Source organism: Tympanuchus pallidicinctus, unplaced genomic scaffold (assembly GCF_026119805.1).
Source record: "Tympanuchus pallidicinctus isolate F22 unplaced genomic scaffold, pur_lepc_1.0 scaffold2, whole genome shotgun sequence".
Lineage (NCBI taxonomy): Eukaryota > Metazoa > Chordata > Aves > Galliformes > Phasianidae > Tympanuchus > Tympanuchus pallidicinctus.
The window spans coordinates 31,814,705-31,827,485 of record NW_026294721.1 but is presented as its reverse complement, the minus strand read 5'-3'; the positions used below and the strand labels follow the sequence as shown (position 1 = coordinate 31,827,485).

The 12,781-nt window shown below is 37.5% G+C and overlaps 1 protein-coding gene across 6 annotated transcripts in view; it reads left to right on the top strand.

Moving 5' to 3' along the window:
- The window catches only part of BMPR1B (bone morphogenetic protein receptor type 1B), a 234,603-nt gene that overhangs the window by 83,513 nt on the left and 138,309 nt on the right, over positions 1-12,781 (top strand). For all 6 annotated transcript variants that reach the window (XM_052682136.1, XM_052682133.1, XM_052682138.1 and 3 more), the window contains one exon: positions 5,488-5,546. Coding sequence is in view for 3 of the 6 variants with exons in the window: in XM_052682133.1 (XP_052538093.1) it covers positions 5,488-5,546 (59 nt within the window). In the remaining 3 variants the exon portion in view is untranslated. The remainder of the gene's footprint in view (positions 1-5,487; positions 5,547-12,781) is intronic.

Sequence of the window (12,781 nt, the reverse complement as noted above, 5' to 3'; positions counted from 1 at the left end):
TTTGCTTGATACTACTACTAATGGGAAAGGAAAGAGGAAGAAGGAGGAGGAGCAAAGAGGAATAGGAGACTATGAGTTTGCCATGAATTTTCCCTCTCCTCAAAGGGCTCTCCTGTCCTTTACTAACTACTCCTTTACTAGCTTTCTGCACTGCATTATAGGACTGGCCGTGTCCTTGGCCTTTTGCTGGTTACACTGGCACTTGGGGCACCATTTATTCCTGCTGCAAAATCACTGTGGGCAGAGTAACTGTGCTGCTGCTCCTGGCACTAGCTACCAAATCTGTGAAGCAGGAGTGCCTTCCTCTGAATGTAACAGGAATGCAAAGCTCCGAACATTTTCCAGTAAGCATGATCCTGCTCACTTTCAATGACCAGGTTTATCTGTTTACTTGATTCAGTTTTGTATAGATTAATTTTCTTTTTGTAATGATTTTTGATGTGAAAGAACTGAAATTTTATATTCACTGCCAGATTTGCTCAGATTTTATGATGGAGGTAATTTATAGGTTTTGGTAGTGATAGAAATTAATTATTTTCTCAAATATTAAAAGACAATTTTGCACTATGCAGGCTCTGTAGGACAGAGTGCAAACTTACTTAGGGGATGACTCCAAACCTTTTATTTCCATAGCAGAGCAGTTTCTCAGCCTGTTCATGCTGAAACATCAAATGAAGAGCATGCTGGTGCCAGCTGGGATGGGAGGCATCCGCCGCTGCTTGGGGTTGTGTTTCAGTTGACAGGTGGAAGTCAGGATGGCATTGAGAATGTCTTTGATGCAGTATTTAACATGTGCCCTTTTCCTAAAGGGGGAAGATCAAACAACAGGAAGCAGCTTCCTTGATTCTAAAACAAAACCTGGCTTCTCAGCCTGCCTTCTGTGCAAAAATCTGCCCCTCTTTTTTTCAGAGTGGGAACAAACTTGTTATTTTCCTGCTGTGCATGGAAATCCATGTTGATTTTGCTCCTCTGTGAGAGCATCACATAGGAAATGGAGCTGGATCCAAGCCAGCTCCTAGTCTCTGAGGTACACCTGTCCTTTTACAAAGGGGAGAGAGTGAAAGCCTCCTATCCCTCCTGTGTATTTTATACCTTGTCTTTGCTTCAAGCAAGGAAAGTAAATCCTGGAGTTGGGAAACCTGGCCACAGACCAGAGTCTCTTGCATATTTCTTTTATTGTCCCTGTGAGCGATGTGTTTCGAGACCCTGGCAGCTCCCATTATGAATATAAACCAGATCACACCAGGTGGCCCAAGAACTGCAGTGTTTTGTTGAACAAACCAGTCATAGGGAGCAGAAATGTAGCTTACTACTTGCACCAGACTTTGTGCTGTGGCTTTCGTTATCTCAGTGAACATAAAAAAAAAAAAGTCTGTTTAAATGGTCCTCTATTTAGCTGGGTGGCCGGTACAACATCAGCCTTGGAAGCAGTTGTTATTGCTCACATTTAAGCCTCATCTAAGATATTGAGAAGGTAAGTACTGAAAAATAAGGATTTAGGGGTTGGGACTAGATCCTTCCATGGTTTTGTCTTCTACCAGTCTGGTATGTTTCACTTCACTGAACTGTATGTTTTCTATACTGTAAATCTAAAGCATAATTAACTTATAAAAGGAGGCAAGAGAAAATACAGATTATGTAGACTAAAGGAAAACATTACATGTGGAACCATACTTTTTTTTTTTTTTTGAGATATTCCTTGTGATTCAGAAAACTGAAAGCGATGGAGGATATAGGAAGCGTATTTAGTTGTGTTTGTGTAGGTGACCTAACATTTGCAGTTGCTTGGTGTTGTGAATGTAGGCTGCTTTTCGAGCTTGGATATAGCAGAGCAATCTTTCTGTTGTTTTTAATGTGGGCATATAATATTTTGGTTTGGAATTCAGTAATGCAGCATGTGTGCACAATATATTCAGAACAATATAAGTCAGGTTCTGTGCTTTCATTATTTTTTCTAATGCTATGTTAATTAGTCTGAACCATCTTGTTGAAATGTATTCAAGGTCAGCACTGCATGCTGAGCTGCTGGTGTTACTGTATTACTTTCTCTGTTAAGGCTTGCTTGATTTGAATGAAGAGAGTGCAGCCACCTGGCAGTAACACGCTGCTTACCCAGTACTTCTGCTTTTGAATGTCAGGGAATCATACAGCAGCTGCTGGCAAGCAAACGCTTTGCATGTTACAGCATTCATGCTTTTGCTAGTGGCTTGATCACAAAATCTTTGTCATCCAGGACAGTGTAAGTAGACATCTCATGAAAACTGAAATGAATCAAGCCACAGAAGTTATGATTAAATTATTTGCTCATATGACTACTTTAATGCTTGTAAGTATGCAGAATGTAGTGTTAGTTATGTATGTTTGTAATGAGCTAATAGAATGAAAAAATCCCTGTGTTTTAATACATTATATCATATGTTTGATCTCTTTCCGTGAACATGGGAAATCAAACTGCATGAGTGTGTTCTTCTGTTGCATAAAGGAGAGAGCAAATAAGAAGTTGTTCTTCTTTCACTTATGTAAGTAGGTTCTATATTAGCAAGTAGAGGGGAGAAGGTGAAATATTTTTATGCCTGTAAGCTAGACTTCAACTAATACAAGTGCTGTTATGTGTAACCTCTTAATTTATGTGGGTAACAAACTCAAGGGTGGGATGACCCAGATCTGATTGCGATCTTGAACCAGCATAAAGCAGATGGACAGCAGCAGCTCTGTGTGCAGCCACTGCACTGGTATCAACCTGAGATCAGGATCAGAAACATTTACATATTCGAGACAAGAAGGTGAAACTTTATAGTTTGTTTTTCTAGTTTTGAAAGAACTGTAAAAGAAACCATATCTTAAATGAGTTTCTACCTTTCATTTTCTTGTACTGTGAATTATGAAAAAAGGCAACGTTTTTTGCTCTAACATTCCAACTTCAGAAAATGAACTTTCTCTGATCAGTACCTCTGCTACTGATGGTGTACAGTTAGGACTCTATAATAAGTATACAATAGGGCATCTCTACTCTTTGGACAGTGAACAGGATATTCAGAACTGAGCACTGTCAGCATCTGGAATTAGCACTTGTTACCTCTGCATTTGGGACAGACAAACATACTAATTTAATGATGAATTTTTGGCTCTCTTTAATTTTGAAATGTGGGGAAATAACTGTGAAAATTATACCCTAAGAGAAAAAAGGCTCTTAGCCTTTGCTCAGTTACAATGTGTGTCCTTATCCTAAAGTCATGAAGTATGAGATTTTCTTATGGAACTGAAGGTACCATATGAATGCAGATGAAGATTCAAACAAATTAGTTAGCTAAAATAAATAATAAAATGTGACCAGGAGGTGTAAGGCAAGGCTGCAGCACAACAGGATATTAGAATTATGCAGCCTTTTAAAGGAAGGTAAGATAATGCAGAGGCAGTGCAGCAGATTTTAGAATTGAGGTAGGCATCAGATTATGCTTCCTTCTTATATGGTTTTAGGTAAATAACTGAAACTCTAGTCTTCAATTTCCCATATATGAATACAGTGAAATAGTGTTTCCTACTTGCATTAGAAAAGTGAATGTTTGTTTCTCAAAAAATTGTGTAGTTTATTAACACCGTATATGTTTTTATGTGGAGCAGGATGTTAAGATATGCCATTTGAAGAAATGTTTTTGTGGCCTGCTGAAAGGAAAATCTTTTCTTGAGTCCAAACTGAAAGGTTGCTCACATGTAAGAATTTATCTATAAGGTGGTTCAATAAAAAGTTATCAAATAAATGTTTTAGTTTGTAGGGGATACTGAAGAAGTACTTGTTTTTCTCGGGGGCAACTTTTTGTACCTTACTTTTATATTATAGCACTCCATTGCTGAGAATCTTATTAACATAATCATCCATTACTTTTTTAAATTTCCAGATAGGATATGTTTTTATTTCATATGATCAAATTTTGTGTTTGGATTGCCTGAGTGTATATGTGAAAATAATTACTGTGCAAATTGCTTGGTAATCTTCCATACAGTTTCACCAGAGGAAGCAAAAAATATGGGAATAAAAAATAAATAAAGGAATTCGAATTTGAGGCCTCCCATTTCTAGTTTTTTTTGTTTGTTTGTTTGCTTGTTTGCTTTGGTCATATTGAGTACAAAGCAGAAACAAAACTTGGAGAAGCAGAACAAACAGGAATGTGGACCAGTGTTGAGTGGCTGTCCTCTCAGTTCCTTTCAAACCAGCACATACCTCTGGGGCAGAGATCCTCTATCTGAAAACAAAACTTGGACAAAGTGCAAATCCTTCATTTCCTGAAATCTCTTTGTTTAGGCCAACAAACATGCAGGTCAGCATGGAGGTTATGGAACTGAAATTGAACACCATCTCCTTTTTCTTGGTCAATGAAGTGTAATTTGAGTCTTCTGCTTGTGTATCCTGCTTGCAGAACTGTCTCTGAAAACAAAGACTGGACACTGGTTCCTGGAGATATCCGAGCATGAAATGCTTTTACTGCCAATGGTCAGCTCAGTGCTGTGCAGTTTAAGGAGGCTGTGTGTAAATTTGCTATGTTGGTTAAAGTGTGGTTAGAGACAACTTGTGCTGTTGCTGTGTAGCTATCTTGAAAGAAAAATAAAGGAATGAAGTTTGAGGTCTGCAAATGTTCAATATCTTATAACAGCTCTTCTTGGGCTGGCAATAAGTGAATCTCTTTAGAAAATCAAATCCGCAAGGAGTTTTCAGTGGCTGATAACTGTGAAGTTTTACACAAGACTGGCCTCAAATACAGATTAAGGAGCAGTAGATATAATTGCCATTGATATCTAGTGGTATTTTCAGATGTGTAAGAAACTGAATTTGTAACTTGTCTTTATCTGGGAGATACAGCATACAAATATGTATGGTGTTTTGACTTGAATATCTTTGCTGTGTCTCTGCGCGTTTTTAGATAGGGAGAAACTAGTGGATAGAAACTGCTGCCAATAGTGTTTTGTTTAGCTACATTTCAGGATGGTAATTAATAATTAGATTTTACTGATTATTCTCTAGGATGAAATTAGATCTATACTTTAAGCAAACATTTTTGCTTGTTTTTACTGATGGGTTTGTTAGATAGGATTTGAGTGCATCTGGGCCCAATCATGTACCTCTTCCCCAAGTGCCTAATTCAATTGATTGGGTTGTTTAGTAACAAGAAATAGGATGTTAGCGGGATCTTAATTGTTTAATCTAACCACGACACAGTCATTAGGAGTAATACGTAGAGGTAGATCAAAGCTTACATCTTTGTGTTTGAACAGAAATGCTAGAGAAGGAAAGAGGTACTTCTTACTAGTGAGTCAGTATGTGATATTGTACAATTCTTGCTGAAGAATTGCTACTTGGCATAACTCACATGTAAAAGTCATGCCACAGCATAGTAACAAAAAAATTAGCTGTCAGTTTTCTCATATGTGATTGAATTACAACGCTCATGTTAAAAGTTGATGTAATTGATATATCCTTCTGTTCTATTATAGGTTACATCCATTTTACTTAGACTACAAGACAAAGATTTCTTGAAAATTGAGATCTTCAGGTAAGGACAGAACTCATTTTTAAACAAATGTGGACTTAAGAAAGAAAAATAATGCTAGCATTAACTGAACACAGAGAGTAGTTACTGTTTGTGATCTAGGCTTTGAAAAGCTGAAGAAAAGTCACTTGAGATGCGTTGAAAGTGGTGCAAGCTATAGAAAACAGACTACTTGAAAAATACACAGATATACACTTCTGGATGGTTTTACTATTTTGAATGCTTTGTACCTAGCATATCTTTTGAGGAAGGAATGGTAAAGAGCTGTCTTCAGACAGAAAAATGAGAGTGGGCTGAGAAGGCGAGTCATGGGTAGCTCTCTGATACCAGGTTTTAGCAAAATGACTGTGCAGATTGCTTGTTGTAGTCTCTCTCTTATGTTTTGGGGAGCTTTGGTAGACTCAAACTTCGTGTTCAGGAACTGTTCTTAGTCCCCTAGGGATTGTTGCTAAATAATAGCAAGTCCAGTAACTGAAGTTGTCCTTGTTTGACTGATCTCTCCCCTGGGATAAACAAGCAGTAGCTCTGCAGAGCGAAAAATCAGCAGCTCTTTGTTTATACAATCTGTTAAAATGCCTGCTTTGTGCGTAAGAATTCAGGCATTTTCAAGACAACTGTTGAAAGATTAAATATTTTTTTTGTTATGGGAACAGTCCCAATTTGCTGGAGATGGCATGTAATGGCACATACCTACAGCTGACATAAAACGTAAGTCTTTATACTTTCTCACATTTCTCACATAATGGGAAGGGAATTGTGAGTATTTTTACTTCTAATACAGACTAGTACAATGTGAGTGAGCAGTTCATGTATTTATGAGTAAGAGAAAAATCCACTAGTATGATAGCCATTTGCAAAACATATGAAGTTAGTGTTTAAAACTTTCAGTGCAGCATTCCAAGGGAATTAAAACTTTCTGAGCTGCTTGATCTGCAGAACCTTTGCCATCTTTTCAGTTTATACTGCTTATAAACATATTTCTCATCTTAAAGCTTGTAAACACAATACAGAAAGTTTTTGAAATTGGATAATTAAATCTTTGCATAAATAGATAACTCTTCTTGACCCCTTAATATTCTGTTACCTTGCTGAAGTATCATAAAGAGCCTGAAATAGAAAAACTGCGTTGAAACTCCTTTGGGCTTGCATTCTTGGAACATATCCTAGAGCAATTTCATGACTTAATTTGCATTTGGTGTTGGGGAATTTATAAGGCTCTGGTGCTTTGTTACTTGTGCCTAGGTTTTGAAAGGAGAAGAATGAATGCCTGTTAAGTTCGAAATAAAATTGAAGCCTTTTCTTATAAACATGGATGTGTTACCATTGAGGTGCCAGTTAGTTCATGGAGGTATTCAGAACACTAGAAGCTATCTGTTATCTTCCAAAGCTTACAAGTTATAGAAATTAAGGACAAACTTTTCAATTTTAATATTCATTTTTATAGAAATCAGTTCTACAAAATTTTTAAGACCATTAAAAGTAATCCATTGCTTTTCTGTTGTTTCCTAAATCTTTGTCTTGCCTTGGCTATGGAAAATGATTATTTTTTCTTGTTAGGTATTCAAGTAGGTTTTAAACTAAATTTTAGAAATATTGCATTTTACAATAAACTTTTTAAAATGCAGCTCATTTTGAATTCTTTAAAGGTTACTGATTTGTTTACACTGTGTAGCTGTAAGATAACAAATGCTGGCCCTGCTTCTTCATTATTCTTGTTTGTCTGCTTGTCTGCTTGAAATAAAGAATACGCAAGTAATGTTACCAATTTAATTGCATGAACATCGACATTGCATTTGATTGTACATCTTTGTAGATGTAATGTCTTTACTGCTTCACAATGAGGGTCTTCTGAAGGTCGTAGAGTTATTCTATGTTTAAAATGCTTCTCGGAATGAGGAGTTATTTTTGACATCTTGCATTATAAGTTAGGTCACTTCAGTCATTTTAGAAAGAAAATACACTAGTAAGTTGAGCACAGAAAGAATTGTGAATAGGTCCATACTTGTTCTGTGTAATTCTTTGTAATGTTACTTTTAGTTATTTTTTTGCATTAAACTTGCAGATGATACGATCATCTTGAAATTATTTCAAAATGCTGTAGAAGACTGTCCAGTCTTTGACAATAGCATTTTACCAATTTACCACTCACAACTGAAACCAAACAAATTTTAGTGACCGTTTACATTTTGAACTCACTTCTGTTGTAAAGGTTGAAGTAACTCTGTGTTGTATGGCTGTTGTCTGTCATTGCTTTGCAAATATAGGAACTGTTGAACTTCAAAGGCTGTGTATAAATATACTGCACTAAGTCTTGTTTCTTTTTCCTGTCATTTATTATCGACTTTTACAGTAATAATAGGTCTGGTCTTTCATGCATTGTACATCTGAGAAACCCATTTGAGCTTGATTTTGCTTTGAGAAGGATTTAAGCATGGTATTCCACAGGTATTTCTTTCATGGAGAGAATAAATTATATAATAACAACTATTAATGATAATGTTAAACCTAATAACTTCAACAGCTGGAATGATTTTTCTGCTAATATTTCACATGGAACCAATACAGCTGAGATAAGGTGTGCCTGGTTCCTTTTATTCCTTATGAGTCATCAGCAGAGCTGAATATCCAACCCCAGCCCTGCAAGCAGCCAGTATTGTGGAATCACCTTGGCAATGTTCAGAAAAATGTTGCTCCATAGCCTGGGCTTGAAACCACCCCGATTCTTGAGCTGGCTTTTAGTAGTTCCACAGAGAGTTATCTTAACGGAGAAAAAGCACCTGAATTCTATTTGCTTTGGGTAGGAAAGACCAGGGAGGTTGTGGAGGAAAGAGGAGGAGGTAGCTGCCATGTGAATGAGCTTTGTAAGCTGGTGTCACAGGCAGGGTTGTGGGGAAAAAAAAAAAGAAAAAAAAAAAGTGGTATTCCAAGGGAAATGAGAGGGTGAGGACAGGACTGTAGGGGGAGAACTAGGGGAGGGGAGAAGGGCAGTACCTTTGGTGGCAACCTGTCAGTTCCACTCAGCTGTCTTTCAAAAATGCTACTTGTATATTGGGAGAAGTCTTCTGGTCTGCTGAGAATAAAAGAGTGAATGATGCTTGAGCACCAGACCCCATGAAATATCTCCATCGTATCAGTTCTGAAGGATCATATTCCCATAATTTCCCTCCAGCTCAGAATTCTTTTGGAGACTCCTGTTCTTCTATTCTTCCTTCTCTTCAGTCCTTTTGGCAGATTCAATTTGCATTGCGCTCTGGGGAGTTAATTAATTTCCTGTTGGCCCAGACTACAAACCCCTGTACTAAGTGTTGGTGTGTTGTGTTGCATATCGTTGTTGGTAAATCTTATTTTTGCATGTTTCAATTACGGCATGTTTGATGTGCTGGAAGATATATCCAAGTGGTGTGTGCTTGCTGAATAAGTGGCACTCAAATGTGAAATCTACTTTAGTAGCAGAGTGAATAATCTTACCCTGTTATAGAACTCAGAGACTTTATAAAAGCAGTTTTTAATTATATGTCTTAGTATTGTAACTTAAAATTAAACTTTCTGAAATTGGAAATCCAGATTTGAGCTGACATCATAACATGTGACCTTCAGTAGTTATTGAAAATTGAAAAATTGAAAACATGAGACAAGGGCATTAATTGCTGAATGGTTTATAAGCTTGCCCTGGATGTTCATCTTAAGTGTTAGCACTATTTTATTATATACGATAATAGTTATCATTTATGGATACTATGTGTGCCTGAGATAAGGCATTCAAACTCATTTTACTCACCTCTAGCTCAAATCTTTTGAACTTTCAATTAAATACATAGAGCTACTTGCATATAACCTATTGCTTTTAGCAGATCTGGAAATGTGAGCAAAACAGTGCGGGTCTGATTTGGCAGCTAGGCTTGTTGACTCTGGGATTTGTATGCAGCCAGTTGCAGGAGAAAGTGTTAAATGAATGTATCTGTAAATTTATATTCTTTTATTATTAGCAATTTGAATTTTTGTTTGCTAGTAATCCTTACAAAGATATCTTGAAATCTGGTTGGCAACTATCCTGCAGAAATGGTTGCTGCAGTCTTCAATACAGTTTAATAGAGTGCAATGTCTTGTGTGATATGTGTAACTGACAAGGGCTGTAATCAAACTTATTTTCAGGTGACTCGATAGTTATAACTTTAAGCCAATTTGCAGCTACATTCATTTTTTGGAGTCTCAAGATATTTTCCTTAATTTTGTTTGTAGCTGGTATTCTATAACTGACACAATAAGGTACAAAATTTGATAGTTTGAAAAATAAGTTTAAGACTGTCATATTAACATTTACTCAATTTCAAATCTAGAATGCTTATTTCTAAAATATATTCACTTTGCATGTAGCCTTGTCTGTGTATTTCAGAATATCCAAGATTTGAAATCATATGTAGTTGACTTCATTATATTTTGGTAAAACAGGAGAGAAAGTAGGACCTCTGCTTTCCACACTGTTCACAGCTGCTGTAGAGCTGAGGATCTGTTTTCTCATCTTGGAGAATACAGCTCTTGCTCTCAAAGTTAAAACTGCCTGTGTTATTTGCATCTGTTGTATTTTGGTCTGTGTATGTCTCCTGTGACTTTAAAAGATTAAACATGATCATTCTTTCTGTACTTTTCTAGCATCACAATATGCTAAAGTTGGCTTGAATATTTAAAAAGTGGGGTCAAAATATGATCTTGCATTAGCAGAAATATATGCATGTTGAACCAGGTGCCACTGCATACTGTTGCAAGCCAAAGAGGCTTGTGGTTTGTTATATTGACCCCGGTCCCTCCAAATGAAATCTCGGAATACGGCAAATGTGTTGATGAAGCAAGGACGTGCTTTTATTTACTAAAAGATGGATGAGTGAGAGAGGAAGAAGAAAAGGAGAAAAACTAAAAGAAGTCACCACTGCAGATCCCAAGATGTCCTGAGGGTCTGTTCTACTCTTTCTAGAGTGTTGAGGATGTGATGGGCTGAGCGCTGCTGGCTGTGGGTTTGGCAGTGCCTTTTATGCCTTATGATAGTCCCCTCCAACTGGGTCAGGAGCTGTTGCCAGGCAGAGTGTCCAGCATCTCATGCTGTGCATGTGCTGCACTGTCTGTGCTTCTCCCTTTGCATGGCAGTGGTCAGGCAGGGTGGAAAAGTGGTGAGGGCCAGGAGACAGCCTTAAGCAAAATGGCTAACTCCTTGCTGCTGCTTTGCTCTTGCACACGTGTGTTTGTTCTGTAACATTCAATAGAGTGTTACTGTACAATTTTTTTGTTCTGAGGCCTTCTCAAGATTAGTTTTGTTTCACTAGTCACCAGTTAGCTGTGAGCCTGTCTCTTAACCAGTGGGAAAGAGAGCAGGAATTTACAGTATTACAGTTCCATCTATTGTCACAGAGTCTGAGCCAGGAACAAACAAACAGGTTTGGCAAACATTTTCATGGCACCATCAGAAAATCCTTTCTGGTGATATTCTTAGGGGGTAAGGTGTAGCTTATCAGAAACGGGGCAACATTTGATGGTTCAGATAGGCAGATCACTACCAAATTTATCTGCTCTCCACCATAAACTTTTTTTCTTTTTAATATACTCCAGAGAAGAGAAAGTATAATGTTTGAGGAAGCCTTGTTCTATTCAGATTGAGGAGAGGCACGCAAACAAGCTGCAGCAAGATGTGCAAACTTTCCATGGCTCAAAAGTAGCATCACATAGTTAGAATGTCTGATCAGTAATTTTAGCTGATTTCAGCCAAACTGAAGCCTAGATTGTGCACCTTCTAACTGTGTGTTTTAATTCCCTACTTAGGAAAAATATATCACCCTGACCCCCATACCCCCAGCCCTGCAAAAAAGCAAATCACCTTTTGTCTCCTTTGTCAATGAGAGAGCTCCTATGTAGCTTAATCCTGTGATTTCATAAAGATTTAAACGCTTTCATAGGTGAAAATGAGATTATTTGAGAGTGAGCTGGCTGTAGCTTTTGTATTTTGCTTTATTGGATAGTTCCAGTAGTAAACGTAATTTATTGAAGGAAACCTACGAAATGACTTTAGTTACCTGTTCTGAATGATATTTTTTAAAGAACTCTGCTCTTTGCTTGTTTTTATTTTAATGTAAGGTACATGGTGCAACTTGTATATGTGTATTGTCTGAAGGATTTGAATGGCCTGCCTGTCTGATTCATTTTAATAGATTCCAGCCTTTTTCCATGACATCGTTATTATAACAGCCTTCCTAGCAAATATGAACAGCTGCTGTGTATTTTTTTGTGTTTTATATTAAAGCAGTAACAGCTTTTCCATTCTCTACCAGTGACAGCAATAGTCTTGTCTAATGTAGAACAAAATGAAAAAAAGTTAAAAGTAAGGATCTGTGATGCTGTTAACAGACCAGTAATGTAACAGGTCCCCATGTATGAATCGTTTCATAATGCAATAAGGGATTACTTATGCTGCTGTCATACTGGTCAAAGGTTGGTCCCATTTCCTTCCGCCTCTCCTCTGACCCAAACTGTGCATTAAAGTTGATAAAAACAGTGTTGTACTCAGCTTCCAGGCCCAGAAGGCAATTTGTGTGAAGTATGTTACTGTAGTCTTTTTTTTTATTTTTTTCTTAAATATCATTATTATGTTGACTGCATGTAGAGGTTTTAAAATTCTTGTCAATTCTTATAGTTCAGGTCAAGGAGACTTGCTTCACTGTTTCTCTGTGCATCTAGAGTTCAGTGATGCCATGGAGGCCACTTTATGGAGAGGCTGTAATACTGAATAAAACTAGGAATTTGTTGCTATCACTGTTATGTCTAATTTCCTATCACTCCTTCTAAGTAAAGGTGGCAGAGGATACAGGCACTCATATTGTTGTAGTGCATTTTGTCTGGGATGCCTCGACTGGAGTCTCGGTATCTTGTTGGTGATATGCATGAACTGAACTTGGGTCTCTGTGTTCCAGTAAACAATATCTGCATTTAATGTGACAAAAATAGAAAGTATATCCAAAACACCCCCTTGACATGTCCCTAGATAGACAGCTGCAGTGCTACACAGAGCAGCAAGATGCTTGTTGATCAGCTAGCTCATGTCTCACCTCGATCCACCTGATGCCTGGAGTAAGGAGACAACCACTGGCAATTGCTGTTCAGTGACCAGTAGCCTGACTGGGGCATGACCTGGCTCACAGACTTGCCAAGCCTCGTGGAGGAACATGGCCACAAAAAGATAGACAATCAATTAATGC